This window comes from Malaclemys terrapin, chromosome 24, assembly GCF_027887155.1.
Source record: "Malaclemys terrapin pileata isolate rMalTer1 chromosome 24, rMalTer1.hap1, whole genome shotgun sequence".
Lineage (NCBI taxonomy): Eukaryota > Metazoa > Chordata > Testudines > Emydidae > Malaclemys > Malaclemys terrapin.
The window spans coordinates 3,924,748-3,950,237 of record NC_071528.1 but is presented as its reverse complement, the minus strand read 5'-3'; the positions used below and the strand labels follow the sequence as shown (position 1 = coordinate 3,950,237).

At 47.8% G+C, this 25,490-nt stretch overlaps 1 protein-coding gene across 1 annotated transcript in view; it reads right to left on the bottom strand.

The window, feature by feature from the left end:
- Positions 1-1,096: 1,096 nt before the first annotated feature.
- The window catches only part of LOC128828748 (excitatory amino acid transporter 5-like), a 78,466-nt gene continuing 54,072 nt past the window's right edge, over positions 1,097-25,490 (bottom strand). The window contains exons 6-11 of the mRNA XM_054013671.1: positions 24,443-24,542; positions 21,376-21,609; positions 20,203-20,397; positions 16,069-16,203; positions 1,359-1,458; positions 1,097-1,234 (exon numbers count right to left, since the gene is read on the bottom strand). Coding sequence (XP_053869646.1) covers positions 1,097-1,234; positions 1,359-1,458; positions 16,069-16,203; positions 20,203-20,397; positions 21,376-21,609; positions 24,443-24,542 — 902 coding nt within the window. The remainder of the gene's footprint in view (positions 1,235-1,358; positions 1,459-16,068; positions 16,204-20,202; positions 20,398-21,375; positions 21,610-24,442; positions 24,543-25,490) is intronic.

Genomic DNA, 25,490 nt, shown 5'->3' with positions numbered 1-25,490 from the left:
CAGGCCAGGTCCTCAGCTGGGAAATCAGTATAATTTTATTGGGATCTGGCCCATAACTCACTGATCGGGAAAAATGATGTGGGGAGGGGTTGGTTAATATGACATGTTTTATACTTGAAGAGGAAGATTGATTTATAAATAAAATATATTCAAAAGCACTGTTTTAATGCTTGATCATATTTAAAAAAAAATTTAAGTCCAGATACAATTGTATTTTCCATTTCCTTTTCATGCCTGCATGCAGTTTCCAGTTGCTTGCATTTAGTTCAAATTTATCATGAAGAAACCAAAGATGATTTTGATTCTTGTATTCCACTCTCATCTTGCAAATTTGCCATTCATTCCCAAATCTTGTGTTTAATACCTACATCTTCACCACACTAGATGGAGCAGTCATTGACAGAGCCACGAATGGTTGTTGGGAACCTTATCAAGTGAAAAAATTGGAACATTTCCAAACAACTCTGCTACTAACTTCTGTGTCTGAAGATGTCCAAACAGCCTGTTCCTTGAAGACAGAATTAGATTTGGAATGACAGGCAGAAAGTCTGCTTGAAATCTCCATTTTTAGAAAATATAAAATCTCACTATAAAAAAATTTACCAACAACCATTTAAAAATAAGACAGTCAAAAAATTATCAGTATAATAAACATAATGCAAACTGACCAGCAATTGCTAACAGAGAATGGGCGAAGGTGACACAGCTCTGCCTTTTCTCAGCCCCCTTTTAAAACAACCGGCTAAGGTTCTCCTCTAACTGTCCATTCCTCTGTTCTGGGGGGGGAGAATTGTGTTGAGAACTAGTGACATGAAACCTTTAAAAATCTGTCATTTTGGACTGTCAAGACAACAACGTCATAGCTGTAGCCTCTCGGGTTCAAGCTGCAAGCAGTTGGCACTACTGCTGCTTATTTAACTTCTGGCCAGTACAGTTATGCTGCGCTAGCTCTTCAGAGCCTCCCAAACACCTCCATAGAAAATAATGGATTTTTCTGCCTTCTTTGTGCACAGTAAGGTCCACATCTACACACACAGTAGATTGGCAACGTTTTAGCACCGGAATCCCCTTCCTGGGGATGAAAATGTTGTGGCCATTACACCTGGCAGATACTGTAATTAACTCCTGTTCGTTCGGACAACGTTTCTACAATCATTTCCATCACGTGGTCTTTGGGCTGGAGAAGGGAGTTCTCTGCAGAAGAAAGCTTCTCTGTGTTGCTCACTGGATCTTGCTGCAAAAACAAGAAAGATATGCTCTTAATTCTGCTCCCTGACCTGCCCACAGTTTCTGTATTTGATTTTTGCTCCGGCACCCCCCCCCTTTTTTTTCCCCCCCTCCCAAATGGATATACGTACTTTTTCTGGCTTTGGGGCAAAATCTTTCTGGCAGACATGTGCTATGATGCCCGCAGCAAGTGCATCACCCAGGACATTGGTCATTGTTCTAAGTCGATCTCTAGAAGAAAAAAGAGCCGTGAGAGCCAGCTAGCTTTGGTGAAAGCGCCGGTGGTGGTAGATATTGGGAAGATTAATCTGATTTCCCCTGCAAGAACAGAAGCAAAATAAATAACCTCTTGCATTTCCATACTACCTTTTTATCCCAAAGAGATCCCAAAGTGCTTTAAATATATACACTCACAGTACACTGATTTGCTTCACCTGACATTGCCGGGCAACTGCCTCTGGAGTAAAATGCAACAGCTGTTCAAAAGGACAAGGTCAGGTCATTGAGCCCTACATTTTTGATTTACCAAAATGTGAATTAAAAAAAGTTACAAAATCTATAAAATTTTATAGATTTTATAACAATATTACTTATAAAAGTAGAAGTAGATAGTACCTTAGCATATGTATTGATGGGACTACTACTGGAATACTGTATTCACTTTTGGTGTCCACACTCTCAAGAGGATGTTGAAAACAGGATTCAGAGAAAAGCTACAAGAATGATTTGAGGTCTCAAAAACACTTTATAATGCAAGAGTTGGGTAAAACGCCCCCTAAATAGATAAAGCTCCTTAAAATGCCTTGGATTTTTAGGAGTGTAATTCCCATTGAAAGATTTCTGCTCCTAAATCCTTTAAACTAAGGCCTAGTCTACACTGCACAGTTATGTCAACACAAGACAGTTTATGTAGACCTCCCTATGGATGTGTCTACACTTAAATTTCACTTTTACGGACGTAACTGCCCCACTACACCAACTGAATAGCACCACGTCCCCAAGCAGCATAGATTCAGGGTGGCTGTAGTTAGGTCGATGCAGTATCAGCGTAGACACCACGTTACTTACATCAACTGTTCTTGGCCTCCAGGAGCTGCCCCACAATGCCTCACAAGATGGCTCTGGTTGCCATTGTGAATTTGCTGCCTAAGGGTCATGGGGACAAGAAGCTGCCCCTCCTTTTAAAAACCTCCACCAATTTTTGAAATTCCTTTTCCTGATTGCCCGGCTTGATGAGCACACCTAGCCTCTCTCCACTGTTGAGTGTAACTGCCCAGCTGACCATGCCCAGCTACATACTGCAGATGTGCTCCTGCCTGGAGTACAGGAGGTATTGGATCTCCTGAGCCTGTGGGGAGAAGAGCAGATTGCTCAGGGACAGCAGGAGAAGAGCTACAAGGGGGACCAGCGGCAGTGTCTGCTGAAAGCCAAGGAGCTGGGGCAGGCATACCAGAAGGCAAGAGAGTGCAACAACCGATATGGTGCGGAGCTGCAGACCTGCCACTTTTACAAAGAGCTGCATGCCATCCTTGGTGGAGACCTCACCATGACCTCAGAGAGCCCTGTCAGTACTTTAAAGGAGCCCAAGTCACAGACCCCTGCCGTGAACAGTGAGGAGGAGGTGGAGGAGGAATATGGGGTCCAGGCGACTGGGGGATCTAGCTGCCCAGTGAGCCAGGACATGGTTTTGACTCCACCAGCCAGTCCCGACAGTCCAGCTCAGGGAAGCCTGATGCAGGGGAAGGAACCTCTGGTAAATATGCTATTTTCTTTGAAAATCCAGGGATGGAAACCCCAAAGTAGCAGGACACATCTGTTAATTTACTTTTTTTTTACTTGTGCTAGAAGAAGTAGTGAAACAACCAAGAGAGGGCCACATGGAGCAGTTTATGTGCCCCGAATCCTTTGGAGAAATCTCAATGAAACTTTGATGGAGGTACTCTGCACTCCTCTACCGAAGGTTTCTGGGAAGGGCTGCCTTCTTTTTTCTGCTGTGGTAGGACACTTTACCACGCCACTTAGCAATTACTTCAGCAGACAACCATTGCAGAGCACAGGCTAGCAGCATACCATAGAATCATAGAAGATTGGGGTTGGAAGGGACCTCAGGAGGTCATCTAGGCCAGTCCCCTGCTCAAAGCAGGACCAATTCCCAACTAAATCATCCCAGCCAGGGCTTTGTTAAACCAGGCCTTAAAAACCTCTAAGGCCTGGTCTACACTGGCAGAGGGGGATCGATCTAAGATACGCAACTTCATCTACGAGAATAATGTAGCTGAAGTCGACGTATCTTAAATCGACTTAGAATCCCTTACTTCGCGTCCTTGCGGCGCGGGATCGATGGCTGCCACTCCCCCGTCGACTTTGCTTCCGCCTCTCGCTGAACTGGAGTTCAGCAGTCGATGCGAGAATGATCAGGGATTGATTTATCGCGTCTACACTACACGCGATAAATCGATCCCTGATCGATCGCTATCCAAACAGCTGTTTGGCGGCGCTTAGGACTTTTGGGCGGGGGGGGGAATGCGGCATGTTCCAGAGAGGAGGTGGAGTGGGGGTGGGAAGAGGTGGGCCTGGGGTGGAGCAGGGACAGGAAGGCGTGCCTGGAGCATCCCCCGGCAAAGTCGGCGCCTGTTCTTCTCCGGGGAAGCTGCTACTATTGCTGTGAAGGTGCTTCCTAGCGTCCTTGCCTGCAGTGGGCTGTGCCTGTGTGAGGGAAGCCAGGGGCCGTTCCCAACTACAGTACAGTGCTGTACAGTATATAATGCCTTTTGTCTGCCCCCCCAAATTTCCTTGGAACCTAACCCCCCCGCATTTACATTAAATATTATGGGGAAATTGGATTCGTTTAACATCGTTTCACTTAAAGTTGCATTTTTCAGGAACGTAACTACAACATAAAGTGAGGAGTTACTGTATCCTAAGTTTCTATTTCCATCGTGAATACACTAACAATGGTACCTCTCTGTGTTGAATCTGCAGCTGCTGCCATTGTGGCCTTCAGGGTCTCCTCCTCCACACCCGCGGAAAGCCTGAGCCAGATAAGGAGGAGAAAGAAGAGGACTCGGGCTGGCGTGTTCCATGGGATCATGCAGGCCTGCGCTGCATCAGAGAATGAGACCAGGGCCTGGAGGATGACCATTTCAGACAGCATGGAGAGGGAAAAGTTGAGAGGAGGAAGGCCCGGGAGTCCAAGCAGGAAAAGGAGAGGGAGATACGCTAGGATATAATGGGGCTTCTCAGGCAGCAAACAGATGCTGCACTAACTGTGGTAACTTGCAGGTATAAGAATCCTGTGCTCGCCTCCCTCTGCAGCCCATAGAGAACAGTGTCGCCTCCCTTCACCCCCCTCAATATTCCACATGGCATCGGGGGTTGCTGCCAGTGTTCCCGCTAATTTTTCCCACCCAGGTGCAGGATGAATTTTGTGTGTACCAATATGGAGGTGCACATAACAAAATTCATGTGGTGGGGGTGGGGCTGAGGGGTTCCCATGGGAGGGGGCTGAAGGCTGGGGCAGAGGGCTGGGGTGTAGGGGGTGAGGGCTTGGGCAGGGCCGGGGACGAGGGCCAGAGGGTTGAGTGCAGGGGGTGATGGCTCCAACTGGGGGTGCAGGCTCTGGGGTGGGACCAGGATCAAGGATTTGGGGTGTAGGAGGATGCTCCGGGGCTACAGCGGGGAGAGAGGACCCCCCCCCAGCACTCTCTCTCCCTGCAGCAGCAACTGGGCTGGGGTGGGAGAGGTACCTGTCCCTGTTGTGGGAGCTCTAGGGCTGGGGCTGCAGGATGGGTGCCCCTCCCCTGGCCCCAGCAGGTCCGTACCAGGGGAGGGCCGCGCCTGGGTCTGGGCCACTACAGCCATGGTAGGTCCAGGCCGCAGGGTGAGTTGGGGCTGGGGGTGGGGTGCCCCTCCCATGGCAGGTTGGGGGCTGGGCTAGGTGGGGGCCGCAGCAGGTCCCTGGCCGGGGTCCCTAAGCGCCTGCGCAGTGCTAAGTAGGCTGCTGCACATCCATGCAGCTTACAGGGAACGTAGGTCACTGCACTGCCCCTACCACTCCACCCCAAGGGACGTGAAAGACAATCACAACTACACGTAGACTGACCTGTGAAAGCCACGGCTGGTGTATGTATACCTGAAATGGAAATGTTATGTTCTTTCCCCTTCATAAGTTCTGTTCCCTTAATTTATTAAGTTTCGAAAGGTTTTGTAATTGCCTAGTTCATGTTACAGAATAAAAATCAATTTTTGGAACAAAATTCATCTTTATTAGTTCACAACATGTGCCGTCTGGTGCTGAGCAGGTCTGACAAGCACCGATTTCCTGTTACTTCATTTTGTCACAGAAACCATAACCTCATTCAAGACTATATTAATAGGTGCATTGGCAATGTTCTATTTCTACACACACACAATCACCACAAGAATTGTACCAGGCTGCAAAAGAGCAAGGCCAGGTAGAGTACACTGCAGCAACACACACTGTTCTGGCTCACTATTAAATGTTCTTTCAAAGTCTTCCTGAGCTACATAGCTCTGTACTGAACCCTTCTAATAGTCCTTGTGTTCGGCCGTTCAAATTCAGCAGCTCCAGCTCCACCCTGATGGAAACTTTCCCCCTTTGATTCACAGATGATATGCAGGACACAGCAGGCAGCTATCACCATTGGGATCTTTTTTTCACTGAGGTCCAGTGTTGTAAGTAAACAACGCCAGTGACCCAAAGGCTCATTCAACTGTTGTTCTGCACCTGCTGAGCTGGTATTTGAAGCATTCCTTGGTGCTGTCAAGATGGCCAGTGTATGGATTCATGAGCCGTGGGAGCAAGGGGTAGGCTGGGTCTCCCAGGATATTGTGATTTCAACATTCCCAATGGTAATCTGCTGGTTGAGAAAGTCCCTGCTTGCAGCTTTTTGAACAGTCCTGTGTTCTTAAAGATGCCTGCAGCATGCACCTTCCCTGTCCCACCCACATTGATGTCAGTACAGCATCCCCGGTGATCCACCAGCACTTGCATTACCGTAATGTACTCTGTGGCAAGGTGGTCTGGTGTTAAAATAGGGATGTGCATGCCATCTATTGACCCTTCGATGTTCAGGAAGCCTATTGCTGCAGAACCATCCACTGTGTCCTGCATATTGCCCAGAGTCCTGCATAGCAGGAGGTGTGTAATGGCCTTGCACACTTGCATGACAGTGGTCTCCATGGTGCATTTCCCAACTCCAAGATGATTTCCCACCAACCGGTAGCAATTGGCATTGCAAATTTCCACAGTGCAATCACCACTCACTTCTTCGCTGTCAGTGCAGCTCTCATTTTGATGTCCCTGCGCTGGCGGACTGGGGCAAGTTTGGTGGACAGATCCAGGAATGTGGCTTTGTGCATCCAAAAAATCTGCAGCTACTGCTCGTCATCCCAAACCTGCACAACAGTGCGATTCTACCAGTCAGTGCTTGTTTCTCAGGCCCAGAAGCAGTGCTCCTCCACCTGCAGCTGCTCTGTGAATGCCACCAACAACCTTGACTTGTTTCTGTCCATGTCCCACAGTGATCTAGCCTTCAAGGAAATGTCATGTTCCCCACAGGTCCTCTTGGGGCTCTGCAAATACACCTCTACCCCAATATAACGCGACCCGATATAACACAAATTCAGCTATAACGCGGTAAAGTAGCGCTCTGGGGGGGCGGGGCTGCGCACTCTGGTGGCTCAAAGCAAGTTCGATATAATGCGGTTTCACCTATAACACGGAAAGATTTTTTGGCTCCTGAGGACAGCGTTATATCGGGGTAGAGGGGTACTGCAAGATTAGGCACCCTGTGCTTGCAACGCTCATGACAATAATGCGGAGCTGTGCAGGCTCCACGTGTTTGTCAGAGATAGCGGCCAGTGAGGAGGGATATATGGGTTTATGGGGATTTTGAAGAGGTGTGAAATATGGGATGCAAATGAAATTATGGGATGGAGAACACTTCATTATGAGAAGTTGACCCCATGCTCCTAGTCACACCTGTGCAACTCGTTTCTGCTTCATGAGGAATTGCAAAAACTTCCCAAAACATCTTGTGTCGCCAGGTAGCAAGTTGCACAGTGGAACACTGAGCCACAGTGCCCTGCACTCTGCATCGATCCCAGAGCTCCTGGTGAGGAGGTGTGTGCCGACACAAGGAGCATAGTGCGCACAAGTACAAGCGATGTAATAACCGCGGTTGCTATATGCCAATGTAACTTAAGTCGACATAATTTTTTTAGTGTAGACATGGCCTAAGGAAGAGATAAGAACATAAGAATGGCCCTACTGGGTCAGACCAAAGGTCCATCTAGCCCAGTATCCTGTCTTCCGACAGTGGCCAATGCCAGAGGGAATGAACAGAACAGGGAATCACCAAGTGATCCATCACCTGTCTGTCGCTCATTCCCAGCTTCTGGCAAACAGAGGCTAGGGAAACCATTCCCTAGCTTATCCTGGCTAATAGCTATTGATGGACCTATCCTCCATGAATTTATTTAGTTCTTTTTTGAACCCTCTTGTGGTCTTGGCCTTCACAACATCCTCTGGCAAAGGTTGACTGTGCGTTGTCTGAAGAAATACTTCCTTTTATTTTAAGCCTGCCTATTAATTTCATTTGGTGACCCCTAGTTCTTGTGTTATGAGATGTAGTAAACAACACTTCCTTATCTACTTTCTCTACACCAGTCATGATTTTATAGACCTCAATCATATCTCCCCTTAGCCGTCTCTTTTCCAAGCTGAAAAGTCCCCTTCTCATTAATATCTCCTCATACGGAAGCTGTTCCATACCCCTAATCATTTTTTTTGCCCTTTTCTGAACCCTTTCCAATTCCAATATATCTTTTTTTGAGCTGGGGCAACCACATCTGCACACAGTATTCAAGATGTGGGCGTACCACGGATTTATTTAGCGGCAATATATTTTCTGTCTTATTATCTATCCCTTTCTTAATGATTCCCAACATCTGTTCACTTTTTTGACTGCCGCTGAACATTGAGTGGATGTTTTCAGAGAACTATCCACAATGACGCCAAGATCTCTTCCTTGAGTGGTAACAGCTAATTTAGACCCCACCATTGTATATGTATAGTTAGGATTATGCTTTCCAATGTGCATTATTTTGCATTTACCAACATTAAATTTCATCTGCCATTTTGTTGCCTAGTCACCCAGCTTTGTGAGATCCTTTTGTAGCTCTTCGCAGTCTGCCTGGGACTTAACTATCTTTAGTAGTTTTGTATCATCTGCAAATTTTGCCACCTCACTGTTTACTCCTTTTTCCAAATTGTTTATGAATATGTTGAATAGGACTGGGCCCAGTACAGACCCCTGGGGGACACCACTATTTACCGCTCTCCATTCTGAAAACTGACCATTTATTCCAACCCTTTATTTCCTATCGTTTAGCCAGTTACCAATCCATGAGAGAACCTTCCCTCTTATCCCGTGGCAGCTTACTTTGCATAGGAGGCTTAGGTGAGGGACCTTGTCAAAGGCTTTCTGAAAATCTAAGTACACTATATCCACTGGATCCCCTTGGTCCACATGCTTGTTGACCCCCTCGAAGAATTCTAATAGATTTGGTGAGACTTGATTTCCCTTTACTAAAACCATGTTGACTTTTCCTCAACAAATTATGTTCATCTATGTTTGACAATATTGTTTTTTATTATAGTTTCAACTAGTTTGCCCAGTACTGAAGTTAGGCTTACAGGCCTGTAATTGCTGGGATCACCGCTGGAGCCCTTTTTAAAAATTGGTGTCACATTAGCTACCCTCCAGTCATTTGGTACAGAAGCTGATTTAAATGATAGGTTACAGACTACAGTTAGTAGTTCTGCAATTTCACATTTGCTATTCTTGGGTGAATACCATCTGGTCCTGGTGACTTATTGCTGTTTAATTTATCAATTTGTTCCAAAACCACCTCTAATGATACTTCAAGATTTTCAAGAATGCCTATCATAGAGGAAGCTAAGGGCTGGTCTACACTGGGCTCAATTAACTAAAGGTGTGAATTTAAAGTGGATTAGTTAAACTGCATTAAACACCTGTGTGCATGTTCTTATTCAGAAAAAAAGTGGATTTAATTTGATTTAGGCCTGGTCTACACGAGGCAATTAGGTCTGTAGAACTGCTCCGGGGTGTGAAAAATCCACAACCCCGAGTGATGCAGTTAAACTGCCCTAACCCATGGTATAGACAGTGCTAGGTCAAGGGGAGAATTCTCGCCCTGGCTTCTGCCTCTCGGGGGGGTGGATTATCTCCACCGACAGGAGAACCCCTTCGGTGGGTGCAGGTAATAGCTTCAGTGAAGCGTTACAGCAGCCAGCTGGATGTAAACAAGCCCTTCGTTTAATCAAATTAAGCGAAAGCCACTCTAATTCTGAATACAAGTGTCCACCCAGGGGTTTTATGCAATTTAATCCACTTTAAAAATTAATTTGAATTAATTTTTTGGATTGTCTCTGTGTAGACAAGCCTTGATTCTACAGTGTTCTTTGTCAGAGGGGTACAACAAGAGTCAACGGCCGAAAGTTGGATTAGAAAAATTTAAACTGAAAACAGGATGCAAATTTTTGAGTGTAATTTACCATAGGAACAGTTTATCAAGGGATATGGTGGTTTCTCCATCACGTAAAGTCATCGGTCTTGATTTAAAGTAGGGTTACCATACGTCCTCTTTTTCCCGGACATGTCCGGCTTTTCGGCAGTCAAACCCCCGTCCGGGGGGAATTGCCAAAAAGCCAAACATGTCCGGGAAAATGGCGGCTCTGCTCCTCCCCGACTCTTCGGCTCTGTTTAAGAGCCAGGCTGCCCGAGCGCTACCGGCTTCGGGCAGCCCCATGCCTCCAGACCCTGCGCCGCCGGAGCCCGGGAGGGGAAGTGCCCGGCTGGGGGCGCAGGGTCCGGAGGCATAGGGGCTGCCCAAAACCCGAGCGCTACCGGCTTCACGGTTTGCCGGGCAGCCTCCAGACCCTGTGCCCCCGGCTGGGCGCTTCCCCTCCCGGGCTCCAGCTGCGCTGGGGAAGCGCCGGCTGGGGGCGCAGGGTCTGGGGGCTGCCCGGCAAACCCTGAAGCCGGTAGCACTGGGGCAGCCCTTTCCTCCTGGCTGGGAGTGGGAGGGAGGAGGGGGTGGAGTTAGGGTGGGGAAGGGGCGGAGTTGGGGCTGGGCTAGGGGTGGGAAAATGGGCGGGGCCTGGGCCCGTGGAGGGTCCTCTTTTTTATTTGAGATATGGTAACCCTATTTAAAGACTCCAACAGATATGTTGTAATTCACCCACAGGTTTTTGGACTTGAAGCAGAAATTACTGAGTGAAAATCTATGGCTTGAGTTGTGTAGGCAATCAGACTGTGACCATAGTGATCCCTTCTGTACTTAAAACCTCTGAATAAGCGTAATTTCTGCCCTCTCTATATCTCTGACATGTCTCCTCTTATTTGTTTCCTTTCTAACATATGCAGTCCCATTCCTCTTGGAGTGATTGTCCATCTGGTTTCTAATCTTGGTGCACAAGTGCATGAGATCAGATTCTTTTGGTCAGCAGAGTCCATGGGGGCTGATGTCCTCTCTCATCTCCAGCTAAGGGCACAAAGCAGGTGCTTTGCCAATACAGAATGCCAGAGTCACTCTAGTAATGGGAAGGAGGGCAGACTGTGGAATCCATGTGGACAAAACATCGGGAAGAATCAGTTACTGTAAGGTAAGCAACCAGTTGTTCTCTGAATAATTCTCCACTCTGTGGAGAACAGCTGCCTGTTTGCTTGGAGGTGGATGCTAGATTAAACAATGACTGTAGGACATCCCTATCAAAGTGGTCATCTGATCTGAAAGCTTCACACTGAGCAGAGATCTTCATTGAGCGGTCTTACAATGATGCCCAGGTTTTTTTCTGAAGTTATTATAGTTAATTATAGACTTACACAGGCAGTCCCAGAGACTCTGCAGTATTCGAATCACGGAGCCTAATGGTAAATGACAAGAAGATGGGGCAGCAGGTCTGTAGAAATTTTGGTGGTGCCCAGAGGCTCCCTCCCCCCCCCGCCCCCAAACTCCGCACCCACCTGCCTAAGGCTCTGGGAGGGAGTTTGAGTCTGGGGTGCAGGCCCTGGACTGGGGCAGGGGATTGGGGGGCAGGAGGGATGCAGGGTACAGGCTCTGGGAGGGAGTTTAGGTGCAAAAGGGGTGAGAGGTTGGACTCTTGGAGGGAGTTTGGGTGGGGGAGGGGGTCTGGGGATGCAGGCTCTGGGATGGAGTTTGGGTGCTGGGTGCAGGCTCCGGGCTGGGGCAGGGGGTGGGGATGCAGGAAGGGGTGAGGGGTGCAGGCTCTGGGAGGGAGTTTGGGAATGGGAGGGGATGCGGAGGGAGGGGGTGCAGGCTCTGAGAGGAAGTTTGGAGACGGGAGGGGGTGTTGGAAAGGGGTGGGGGGTGCAGATTCTGAGAGGGGGATGTGGCGCTTACCTGGGGCTCCTAGGTGAGGCGGGCTGGGCCGGGGGGTGCCTCCGCGCGCTACTACCCTGAGGCACTGCCCCTGCAGCTTCCTATTGGCACAGGGAGCAGTGGCATGGACACAGAGCCGGCCAAGGGGCTGCAGGGAGGGGCCGGCAGCCACGTGGAGCGAGCAGGCAGGAAGCCGCTGAGCTCTGCTGTGCTGCCAGTGGTGGGTGGGGCCCTGGGTTAAATGGCTCAGGGGACACGTGGAGGGGAGTGCCCGGGGGCGGAAGGCAGGCCGGAGGGAGAGACATTGCTGGAGCCGGGCCAGGAATATTCCTGGTGCCCAGGCACCATGGGCCCATAGAAGTCACCGCCCGTGCAAGAAGATTCCCATTGCCCCTCACGTGAACTAGTCTGTGTAGACTAGAGGTACCAGTAGACAAAGCAGGATCTTTCTCTTGGAAGAGACACTTGGGAAGCTGGATCAGTCAGAGATCTCAGCTCGGCAGCCCCATTATGCTCACTGCGGTTTGTCCTCTCCCTTCTGGGCAGCATAGTTTTGTGCTCAGACTTTGTTATTGTGACACGACACCCCCCCATATTCACACCCTACACATTACTGTCATAATCTTTGTACAAAATATGCCTTGTGAGGTGGTATTTGAAAATGAATAACTCACTAGTCATTACTATTCTTGTGTGATGTGTGTACGTGATAGGTACGAAGAGTTAAGGACATATGCTGGAATGATAACTCTGTTCAAACCAGGTGTGTTATGGGGAGTTGTTAAACTGATCTGTCCTAAACAAAGGAATATGTGTTTACCTCAGTTACATAAAGACAACGTGGCATCTACACCAGGCAGGAGAGGGAAGCTTGGTCTGTGTTTTACTTTTCAGAATCCATTTCACAGGTGGGCTGGTCTATAAAGCCGGGGGAGGGAGGCTGAACCTCAAGTGATAAGCAACTGAATCAACGGATTGTGTGCTGCATTACTGTATTATACACGTGTTTAGGGTGAGGCCTTCTCTGAAAGTTGTACGGTATGCATTAACACTATAAGGAATTATAGATACTCAGTGATATTCGGCTGTGCTGTCTGCCCAGATAGGAGGGAATGTCACAGCTAACGACCTGTCTCCTATGCAAATTAAGCATGGTAGAATCAAACAATGGAAGCCCCATTTACATAGAAATCATACAGGGGAATGGAAACCTCATAGAAAGGGGGGTGGGGGGAACTCTGTCACTAGACAGACACAAGAGGCCAGAGTTCCTGCAAGCTGAGGAAGATGGGCCCTTCAGTGTGGGGGGCCCTGAATATAGGTGAGAAACCTGCTTAGGCAAAGGTCTTTCACCTAAGAAGACAAGGGAAGCCAGCACCTTGTGCTTTTGTGGATGGTCCTAGCTGAGGGAAAGTCAGTCATGTCTGGGAAGAAGGACTGGTTAGAGAAACCATCTTGAACAAGCTTGTATCTTGCTAGATTAAGTTTTAGACTTTTAATGTGTGTTTTTGCTTTTATTTGCTTGTAACCCTTTCTGACTTCATTCCTTTTACTGAGTGTCACTTAACCTCTGTCCTATTGTTAGTGAATTTGTTTCATTTTACTATAAGCCAGCTCAGTGCAGTGTTAAAAGGGGAGGGTGTATTTACCAGTTAAGTTAATAAGCTGTGATGTGTTTTTGTGTCTTTAGAGGATCAAATTAACCTTATTGTTTCTCTGAGCTGTCCAGGAAAGGGCTGGCCATTTCAGGACACGAAGTTTGGGCAAGATTCTGCACTGGGAGTGAGTTGGGGTCACCCTGCTGGTTGTAACCAAGCTGGCGGAAGCCAGAGTGGGCAGTGGGGCTGTAGACAGGCTGCTGGAGTCAGAGCTGCTGGCCCAGTGCTGTGCAGCGCGCACACACTAAGCGTGTGATCTGCATGCTGGTCGCTGGCTGGGAGAGGCCCAGGCTGGGAGCTACAGCCGCACAGTATTACAAGGCACCCATGGTTGCAGGGCAAGTGGTGGCACACCACCTCACTGGTCTGGATTGCATCCCAGAACCATAACCTTCTGTGACAGTCAGATGGACATAGCGTCAGTCGAGGGCTTTCCAACAATCCGGAGGCCCCAGTGAAGGTTGCCTAAGGTGTGAAGTTATCTGTGTTGGTGGCAGAGCCAGCACAAGCGGAGAAAGAGCGTATCTCTGCACTAACTCAGGACTCTGCATTGCAACCGATACACGAATGCTGGGCTGGGCTAGGCTGTACACACAGCCACCCTAGTGCTACAGGGCAGCGGTTAAGAGGGGGAAGAGCTTTGGTGTAAACGTCCTCAGACCAGGGCAATCAGACTGGTGCTCCTAGAGCTCCGCAAGACATACAGGGGGAAATGTGCTGATAGGCACTGCTATGTTGTGTGTGGTTATCTGAACCCAATACTGCTCAAGGAAAGCACACTTCTGTTCAACTGGATGGAAAAGAATCTGCTGTTGAGGAAAACCCTGTACAACACAAACCACCTAAACGGCCAGGTAGGCTGGCTTGCAGGTCAAAAGTATTCCATTCGATGTCTCTACAGGAGGAAATTTTTTACTTAACTGGCCAGCAGGGGACTCGTACCATGGACCTGTTCCCATCGAAAGGAAAGGCCATGTGCCAGCGGTACCACAGCTGGTGGTATTACTAGTTACAGGAACACCTAGCACTGTAGGCTCTTGCTCATAATGGGTTGCTAGTCTCTGGGAACTTCTGTCTGGTTTCTCCTGCTACCTTTTATGTGAAGGAACTAAAAAAGGCAGCTCTCCCCGGGGTCCTCTCTTCCTCACATCCCTGTATGGCAGTGAAAGACATAGCTCAGTGAGCTGAGATTGTCCAACACCCTCCCTCTACCTGCCTAGATATTCTTCAGAAAGGGCTAGTGGTACATCCGGACCTGGGAGCTCTAGGTGCCTCTGTATGTATGATCAGTAACAGAGCGGAGCACCTCTGACAGGATGACTCAGACAGTGCCTCAATCTCATAAGGAGATACCTCCTTTGCGTGCTACCAGGATGGTCCATCCCTGGCATGGTGTAGCGGTAGGGAGACCTCAGCTAGGAGAGCCAAAATTTCAGTGAGCATTTCTTACACACACCGTTTACTGAGGGGTTGGCAGGGTCGGCTCCAGGCACCAGCCCACCAAGCATGTGCTTGGGGCGGTGCCTGGAGGGGGGCGGCGCAGCGGGGAGCTCCGGCCCGAGAGCGGGGCCGTGACTGGGCTCGCCGCCCTCCCCGCGGCGCTCCGGCCGCCGGGGAGAGCGGAGCCGCAGCTGGCTCGCCGCCCTCCCCCCGGTGCTCCGGCCGGTCGGGGAGAGCGGAGAGCCATGGCGGGCTCGCCGCCCTCCTCCTGGCGCTCTGGCCACCGGGGGCTCTCCGCCATGCTCCCGGCACTCTGGCCACCGGGAATTGTGGGCCCGCGGCCGGGCTTGGCGCCCTCCCCTGCCGTGTGGGCCCTGGGGGTTGGCACCTAGTTCCATAAAAGTTCACGCCTCTGCTCTTAGTCGCTTATGGGCCTAGTGTCCAAATTTCTTAGGATAGTCTCTTTCCTCCCTTCATTCCCACCATGAGGTTTCTGGTGGCCCTTTGCGGTTTTAACTTGGTATTCAAAAGCTAAGTGATCCCTCCTTCGTACCCTTGTCCTGCTCTGACCTCCAGTTCCTCACACTTAAGGAGGTATTTCTGGTGAATAAGGGAACTAGCCCCACCCAGCTGATGTTCCACAGCAACAAGGTCATGCTCTGTTCTCCTCCTAGTTTTGTCCCTTCCACGCAAACCAAGGAATTGTCTCTCCTTCGTTCCTGTCCCCACACTAGGAAGGAGAGAATTTGGCATGTTCTCAACCTCAGGCGAGTCTTGAGAACGTACCTACATGGGTCAGACTGTTTTAGGAAGGAAGATTTCCTCTGCGTTCTATTTGAGGGCTCTAGGGAAGGTCTGGAGAGCCCATCATATGCCATCACCAAATGGATCACAACCTGCATTAAAAGAGATACATAGGCCACATTTTCAAAATTGGGCACTGAGCCTGGTGCCTGACTTTCATCAGGACTGAACACCCATGATTCCTATCAAAGTCCATGGAACTTCTAAAATCAGGTCCAAGCTGGGCATCCAAAATGTTGGCCCCATAAATCACTAGCCACTTAAGAAAATTGTGCTTCAGTGATTTCCTCAGGGTGTCCCAAGAAGTCTGTGGCAGAGACAAGAATACAATGCAGAGTTCCTGGTTCCATGCCTTGTTCTGTATCCCCTTAGACTCCAGTCACATCTATTAGAACTACTGTAGCTACATTTATATAGTCAGAATACTCAGGCGTCTCTGTCCTGAAGACTAAAAGCAACAACATAGGATATGGAAAAAAAAAATACTTACAAAGCCCAGTCAACTGCAATGATCAGTGTGATGTCATCCGTGGGCAGGCCAACAGAGGTTAGTACAATGACCATTGTAACGAGTCCTGATTGGGGGATTCCCGCTGCACCAATGCTTGCTGCTGTCGCTGTTATGCTGCAGAAATAGAAAGGCCACAGAACCTTTGGCACTTGGAAGGCTCTTAAGGGTTTTGATTGTATGGCAAATTAAACGTCAACTCTTCCAATGAAAGATCGGTGCATTCATCACCTAGCCTCACCCCCTCCTGGGCTTTCACATCGCCCTGGCGAGCGCTGTTGGCTAGCTGGGGAACACTCACTCATAAGCCCCTCGGTATTAAGCCTCAGTGTGCCCCCGGATTTATCTGCCTGTCTCAACCAGTGAGCCACCATTGTAGATTACAGAAATATTTCACATATGTCTGATGTTTCTGTGCACCTAGTGGCTTGTTCCGACCCCTGCAAACTTTCCATATAGCAAAGGTGCCTTGAAAATGTATGTGCAGGCTAGATTTGAAGAAGATTGCTTGTAATTAAGCAAAGTTTTAATACAGATTTTTGTGGCGGATAGCTTTAGGCCCTGTCCTGCTTCCAATGAAGTCAACAGGAATTTCTTGCTAATGACTTCAGTGGCAGTGAGAAAGCGAGAGAGAGAGAGTGTGTCTATCCATAGATGACCGCAAACAACACTTTAGCTTCAGCTGAAGCAGCAGAAGCCTGCATTTGTGGAGCAGAAGGATATGTAATTATGGAGAGGTGACAGCCTCTGTACAGCTAAGGTTGCAACCATGGTCTCATTATAAGGCTGATTGTGAATCCCCCTTGTCGATAAAAGAGAAGCTTCTTCTCTTGCTGTCGTGTTTCTCAGGTTGTCCGTTGCTAGCTAGAATGAGTTCTGAAATCTTTTCCAGAAGAGTCTAACCTCACTTACTGTACTGCTGGGGCAGTGAATGAGGCAGGTACGGAGTGAATGAGTTCGGTATGTCTTTCACAGCAGTAGCAGGATGGGTGTAGCAAATGTGGCAACATTCTGCACGTGGAAGAAGGATGTTCTTGTGGGCGGAGACACAAGAGAACTGAGTTCTAGCCCTTGCTCTGCCACAAACAGCCTGAGGGACGTTGGCCAAAAATTTTCAAAGAAGGTTCTAGTTTTGTGTTCCCCAGTTTCTGAGGGCCCAGCTTCAGACTCCTGGTGTCTCAACAGGGCCGCTGCACTCAGAATTAGTGGACACTTTTGGAAAAAATGTAGCCTAGGTCTGTGTTTCAGTTCCCTCTCTGTAAATAAGATAATCGCTCCTGTGACAGGGTCGGGCCAGATGGCTACAGGAGAGTGATGGAAGGCAGATATATAAGCCACAGATTAAGCAGGTCCCTTTTCCCTGGGTAAGGTAATAGGGGAGGTTCCAGAACAATCAGGAACTTGCTGGAACCAATTAAGGCAGGCAGGCTAATTAGGACACCTTGAACCAACTAAGAAGCTGCTAGAATCCATTAAGACAGGCAGGCTAATCAGGGCACCTGGTTTAAAAAGGACCTCACTGCAGTCAGTGAGGGGCGTGCAAGGCGCTGAGAGTGAGTAGGCATACTGCTGGAGGACTGAGAAGTAAAAGCATTATGAGACATCAGGAGGAAGGTCCGGTGGTGAGGACAAAGAAGGTGTTTGGAGGAGGCCATGGGGAAGTAGCCCAGGGAGTTGTAGCTGTCACGCAGCTGTTACAGGAGACACTAAAGACAGCTGCAATCCACAGGGCCCTGGGCTGGAACCCGGAGTAGAGGGCGGGTCCGGGTTCCCCCCATCTCCCCAACTCCCTATTTGATATAAGAGGAGTTGATCTGGACTGTGCCACCAGGGGAAGGTCTCTGGCCTGGCCCCCGACCCATTAGGTGGGCCAGCAGAGACTGTGGGGGATTGTTCTCCTTTTCCCCATGCTGGCCAGTGATGAGGTTAGCCGAGTGAACGGCAGCTTTGTGCCACTAACAAAAGGAGCCAAACTGAGGACTGCCGAAAACATCTGAGGCGAGCAAATCCACCCGAAAGTGCAGAACCCACCAAGGCAGAGGAGGAACGTTGTCACACTCCACACCTCACAGGGTTGTTAAAATGAATTTGTGAATGTTTGTGAGGTGCTCAGATACTTCAGTGTTGAGCCATAGGCAGGCCTCAAAAGAAAGGACAAAATTTGGTTCTATGCAATTTGGCTGTTGTGTAATGCTTCTGGTCTCTGTATGCTTTTTACCTTAAGAATAAAGTAGGCTTCCATAGAAAGAACGGTGTGGTGCTTAAACTGGAGCAATTACACCAGTTAGCTGTCTCTGAAGAGAAAAGCAAGCAGGTGTCCTTGAGCGACCTGTCTGTGCTGGGAAATACACCGTAAAGGCAGGGAACTGTGCAGCCTGGAAATACCCTGGCCAGAAAGGAGAGACGCAGGTCCCCTCCCCCCCCACCCTCCCGCAAAGCGAGGCAACAGCTGGGGAGTTGAAAGCCTGAGGGTGGGTGCCCTGGGCTGGACCATGGAGTGGGAATCAAGGTGCAGTTGCCCTGACCTGTGACAGTGAAATGGGATTGAGTGAGGGCAAGTAGAAATATCGCCCAGCAGCCTCATTCCCTGAGCACTATTCGTCCTACACACTGAATGAGGCAGGGTCCTGCAGAAGAATAGTAAATGAGCATTAATTAAAGAGTCGTCACTAACACACACACACACAAGGGGCAGAGCTAAGGTTGCACAGAGGTTATTATTAACTGAAATATAATGACTAATGCAGTCAGCACAGGGTTCCTTATGTTTCTCTCACTATAAATTCAGTTTATTTTACTCAGCCCTGAACTGTCCTGATGTAAACATGGTACAGAATTTTGTATTGGCAATTCACACCTGTACTGTGTACATTTTCAGAGGAGAACTACAGGTTTTGGCAGCTAGATAGGGACTCTTTGGGGCTTTTAGCCGCTGGCAAAACATGAAAGCATGATTTGGGATTATAGGATAAGCACAATGACCGTATGTGTTTCTGCTAAATTGATCTGCAGTGAAATAGTTAATGATAATACTTAAAAACAATCATCAGCTCCATTGAGATGGATGGGGTAGTTCACGTCATTCTCCAGGGAATTGTCAGGCTGTCTGCAGACTGCCCAGATAGCACTGTGTCACTTTAGGAGTTTTTTGAATGAAAACATAGGCCTGGTCTACACACTCAAGTGGTTCTGTGTAACTGTCTTGGTTAGGGTGTGATTTTTTTTAAAAAAACTGAAATAGTTCTACTTGTACAGCCCCCAACATGGACACAGTGATACTGGTGCAGAGGTGCCGTTTACCAGCCCGGCTTATTTCCCTCCCTGAATGGGAACAGGCTGTACCAGTAGAAGCACTTCTCTACCAATATAACTGCACCCAGGGTAAGGGAATTGTGCTGCTTTACGCCTGATCTATATTTAACATTTAGGTTGACATAACTATGGTGTTCAGGGGTGTGAAAACACAGCTATGCCAACAAAACCCCTAGTATAGACACAGCTTCCTCGCACAGCGTTTGTACACCAATAGAGAAACTCCTGTCGGTGCAGGCTGCATCCACACGGGGGAGCTCTGCTGCTCTAGGATCTGTAGTGTTGACATGCCCTTTGGGCTGGTCCACACTAACCCCCCACTTCAAACTAAGATACGCAACTTCAGCTACGTTATTCACATAGCTGAAGTTGAAGTACCTTAGTTTGAACTTACCGCGGGTCCACACGCGGCAGGCAGGCTCCCCCGTCGACTCCGCATACTCCTCTCGCAGAGCAGGAGTACCGGCGTCGACGGCGAGCACTTCTGGGATCGATTTATCGTGTCTAGACAAGACGTGATAAATCGATCCCAGAAGATCGATTGCTTACCGCCGGACCCGGAGGTAAGTATAGACGTACCCTTAGAGTATTCAGAACGGCAGAGGCACTGCAACAGGTAAAGAAATAGTCAGACACTTCTATGCTTATGATACGCTACTGTCCAACCACGGCTACCTTAAACATGTAATAGAATGACCAACGCTGAGTGGGAAATTTGGTAGCTGTTATGATACATTGTCCTTAGATCTGGATAGGGAAGAAAGAGAACAGATTTAGTGTAAACAAGGGAAGAAATGTATTTACCTTATAGTTATAATTTGTCCCAAGTCCAAATCGTACTCGTTGACCTGAGCAATAAAGATCGCAGCGACTGCCTCGTACAGCGCAGTCCCATCCATGTTAATGGTTGCTCCAACAGGGAGAACAAATCGTGCCACCCGTCTGTCTATCCCATTGTTTTCCAGAAGACATTTCAGGGTGATGGGCAGGGTTGCTGAGCTGCATTGCAAAGAAATAACAATCTCCATTGCCGTCGGTGTCATCGAGGCAGTTAGTAAGAAGGCTGCTGGAGGCACAGGGTCACCAGATCTGCTCATAAAGCCAAGTGAAAATTCTGTACATCAGCTGCCACCCACCTCCAACAATGGTGGAAGGAAAGTGTCCGGACTCTGTCTCAATTGGGGTGAACAGTCAGTTGGCAAAGTTTGCAGACAGCACAAAAGCTGACTGTGAAGAGTTACAAAGGGATCTCGCCAAACCAGGTGCCTGGACAACAAAATGGCAGATGGAATTCAATGTTGATAAATGCAAAGTAATGCACATTGGGAAACATAATCCCAACTAGACACACAAAATGATGGGGTCTCAATTAGCTGTTACCCCTCAAGAAAGAGATCTTGAAGTCATGGATAGTTCTCTGAAAACATCCACTCAATGTGCAGCAGCAGTCAAAAAAGCGAACCATGTTAGAAATCATTAGGAAAGGGATAGATAATGCTGTGGTTCTAAAAATCCTTAGAACTGACTGAACGTGCAGAAAGAGCCAGGCTTCCTTTTAATTTCTTACCATGCTGAGTTATTCTCCCCCACACTGCTCAAACCTGGCAGCGGCTCTAGTTTTCATTGAGAACTAGGCCCAAGCCACATCTCAAGTTTCAAACTTCAGCTGTTTTTTTGCTGTAGCTTCATTCAAAAGACTGTTTTTGGTGGTGGTGGTGGGGGGGGGGGGGGCGGGTTAAACAATGGGGAAGTAGCTTAACTCTCCCATAGTTCAAATAGCTGAAAGGAGTTTGCTAAAGTATTTCCCTGGCAAGAATAGCACACGAGGGACCAGTGATTAGTACATTACTCAGGAAACCTTGTGCTAAACCAAGGATGAAAACATTTATACACAGCCTAGACTTGAATAATGAAACCAGCTTCCCTCTCAGCTGGAATAATGGATTGTCTGTGACAAACTGGACCACTTTGTCATACCTGGATGATGTCGCGAGGGCGATCAGCAGGGCTTGCAGTATTCCCCGGATGAAAGCAAAGGGGTTTTTCCTGGTAATGAGTGCGAAAAGCAAAGGCAAGAGAATAAGTCCATGGATGACTAGCCCTGTCACCACCGTTATGGCGTAGAGTCCCAATTTCTTTCCAATCACAGCTGGATCCTCCATTTCCAAAATCTTCCCAGCAATGAGAAACACGATGCCAAATGGGAAGTACCTGCAATAAGAATAGTAAAAAATTGTTCATTGGGATTGGAACATGGCAAATGTCATAACAGAAAAGACCCATCCTGTCCTGCTAGAGCAGTGGAGGGCAACCTGCGGCCTGCGGGCCACACGCGCCCATCAGGGTAATCGCTGGTAGGCTGCCGGACAGTTTGTTTACATTTGCATGGCCACCTGCATGCTAGTGGCTGTGGTTCACCATTTCTGGCCAATGGGAGCTGCGGGAAGCGGTGTGGGCCACAGGGACATGCTGGCCGCCACTTCCCACAGCTCCCATTGGCCAGGAACGGCAAACCGCGGCCACTGGGTGAGCAAATGTAAACAAATTATCTGGCGGCCTGCCAGCAATTACCCTGACAGGCCGCGTGTGGCCCGTGGGCCGCAGGTTGCCCACCACTGTGCTAGAGTGTCTCCAGGTGTGGCCAAATGCTGTATAAACCAGAAGAAGGTATAAAATTCCACATTAGCAATCCAACCGACTGCACAATGTTATGCCATGTGGTGAGACGGGACATTAGATGAGGAGGGCTCCGAGCTACTACAGAAAATTATTTCCCAGGTGTCTGGCTGGTGGGTCTTGCCTATATGCTCAGGGTCCAACTGATCCCCATATTTGGGGTCATGATGGGAGGGAAAATTTCTTCAGATTGGCAGAAACCCTGGGGATTTTTCGCCTTCTTCTGCAGAATGGGGCCTGGGTCACTTGCAGGTTAAAACTAGTATAAAGGGTGGATTCTCTGTAACTTGAAGTCTTTAAATCATGCTTTGAGGACTTCAGTATCAGCCAGAGGTTAGGGGTCTATTTCAGGAGTGGGTGGATGAGGTTCTGTGGCCTGTGATATGCAGGAGGTCAGACTAGATGATCACAATGGTCCCTTCTGACCTTAAAGTCTATGAGAGCGCCTCTTGACCCAAGCTCATTATCCATTTATATCCTGAAGTATGAGAATTAATTCTTATTTTTTCCTAGCTAATGTAACTGTGAGGCTCTTCTTACTACAGAGAACCAGTAGCCTCAACTCTTTAGTGAAGCTTGAAACAAACCTCCTATTGCTGGAAGCCAGATTTCGATCTCCTTTTTCTCTCTCCGCCCAACTTTACCAAACTGAAACGAGTCCCTTGAAACTTCCTGGGGTGATATTTTACCAGGGTAGAGTTTTTCAGAAGAGTTTGAGGCAAAGTGGACAAGGCATTTGGAAGCTGTGGGTTTAAAATATGATATTCCAAAGAGTCTGGACAACGTTCCAAAAACGACGAGTGACAAATGCTAAAACTTGTGCAGACTAGTTTGGGGTTTTGGAATAGTTTTATAAGGGCTAACGGGAGAATTAGTTAGTTATTCAATGTCCTTTCATATATTTATGAAGTTTCACAGCCTTTTAAACACTGCATGTCAGCAACTGCATGCTTTAGAAAGCATACATCTGCCCAATACAGTTGTTCTAAAACAAGTCCAGTGCTCAAGAGAGAGTTTACAAAGCTATATATCTATATAACATAAACACACAAACCCCTATGTTCAAAGACCATTAAGATTATGGAGGCTACATTTACACTACAGCCAGGATCGACGCTCTGAGATCGATGCACCAGTGGTCGATTTAGCGGGTCTACTGAAGACCCGCCAAATCAACAACAGATCGCCCCCGAAGAGAAGAGTAAGGTAAGTTGACCCCCCGCGGTGTAGACCCTGCAGTAACTTGATCTAAGGTACGTCAACTCCAGCTGGAGTTGTGTAGCGTAGGTCGACTTACTGCAGCAGTGTAGACCTAGTCAATGGCAAGCACTCAAAAGTTAAGGTAATACCAGAATTAAGGTTGTCTGTGCAACTTTAATTTGGCCCCTTTGTACATATGCACTATTGAGCACTCTTTGATTACATGACTGTATACTACTTCCCCTCCCCGCCTCCGCTCCCTGCCTCATTCAGCGCACAGGGTAGACATTCTGGTTTGCTGAATTCTAGTGCAAGAGGCCACATCAAGGTTTCATCTGAGAGTTTTCTAACCACAGTTAATGCAAACCAGTAACATAGGCCATATCTATACTCTAGTCCAGGGGAAGGCAACCTATGGCATGCGTGCCGAAGGCGGCAGGCGAGGTGATTTTCAGTGGCACTAACACTGCCCGGGTCCTGGCCACCAGTCTGGGGGGCTCTGCATTTTAATTTAATTTTAAATGAAGCTTCTTAAACATTTTAAAAAGCTTATTTACTTTACATAGAACAATAGTTTAGTTATATATTATATACGTATAGAAAGAAACCTTCTAAAAACGTTAAAATGTATGACTGGCACGCGAAACCTTAAATCAGAGTGAATACATGAAGACTCGGCACATCACTTCTGAAAGGCTGCCGACCCCTGCTCTAGTCACAGGGTGTGATTGCTTTGAGCTAGCTAACTCGCAGACTAGTAGCAGGGAAGTGGACTAGCCCCCCGAGTACTTATCCAGGATTCGGGGTGGCTTGTACAGCCCACATTGAAGCAAACACTTGCTGCAGCTTGGCTGCTACCAACACTCAAGTGATCTAGATTAAAGCTATCTCAGATATGTCTACATGAACTGCCATTGCACCCCCAATAGGAATCAGAATGACTGTACAATGAGAATGATTAAGTCTCAGACGTAAAGGTATGAACAGGCACATTTGCTGAGAATTTCCAAATGTTTTGCTTTTATGTTGACTGCAGAAGAGGGAATATTTTAACATCCTGAACTTACAGTTCCCGAACTTTTCTTTTTTGTAGCAATATAACTGAAACTGGGCTTAACTGTGAGATATGAAAACATCCAAATCGAGTCAATCAGGATTATTTACTTACCAAACTGCCATTGAGACAATCTTCATAACTGCTTCATTCAGACACTGGCACACGTTGACTAAAGGAGTTCCACGCTCACCCATTTTCCCTAGAAGGAGGCCTGCAACCAGACATGTTAACTTGAGTTATTAAACAGCATTGATATGGAACATAGAATTATAGGACTGGAAGGGACCTCGAGAGGTCATCTAATCCAGTCCCCTGCAATTATGGCAGGACTAATGTCCAATCTAAACCTCCGTTACTGCAATTTAAGTCCATTGCTTTTTGTCCTATCCTCAGAGGTTAAGAACAACAATTTTTCTCCCTCCTCGATGTAACAATCTTTTATGTACTAGAAAACTGTTATATCCCCTTTTTGTCTTCTCTTTTCCAGACTAAACAAACCCAATTTTTTTCAATCTTCCCTCATAAGTCATGTTTTCTAGACCTTTAATCATTTTGGTTGCTTTTCTCTGGACTTTCTCCAATTTGTCCACATCTTTCCTGAAATGTGGCACCCAGACCTGGACACAATACTCCAGCTGAGGCCTAATCAGCGTGGAGTAGAGTGGAAGAATTACTTCTCGTGTCTTGCTTACAATACTCCTGCTAATAAATCCCAGAACGATGTTCCCTTTTTTTTGCAACAGTGTTACACTGTTGACTCATATTTAGCTTGTGGTCCACTCTGACCCCCAGATCTCTTTCCACGGTACTCCTTCCTAGGCAGTCATTTCCCATTTTGTATTTGTGCAACTGATTGTTCCTTCCTAAGTGTAGTACTTTGCATTTATTCTTATAGAATTTCATCCTATTTACTTCAGACCATTTCTCCAGTTTGTCTAGGTCATTTTGAATTATAATCCTATCCTCCAAAGCACTTGCAACCCCTCCCAGCTTCGTATCATTCACAAACTTTATAAGTGTACTCTCTATGCCATTATCTAAATCATTGATGAAGATATTGAGCAGAACCGACCCAGAACTTATCCCTGTGGGACCCCACTCATTATGCCCTTCCAGCATGACTGTGAACCACTGATAACTACTCTCTGGGAACAGTTTT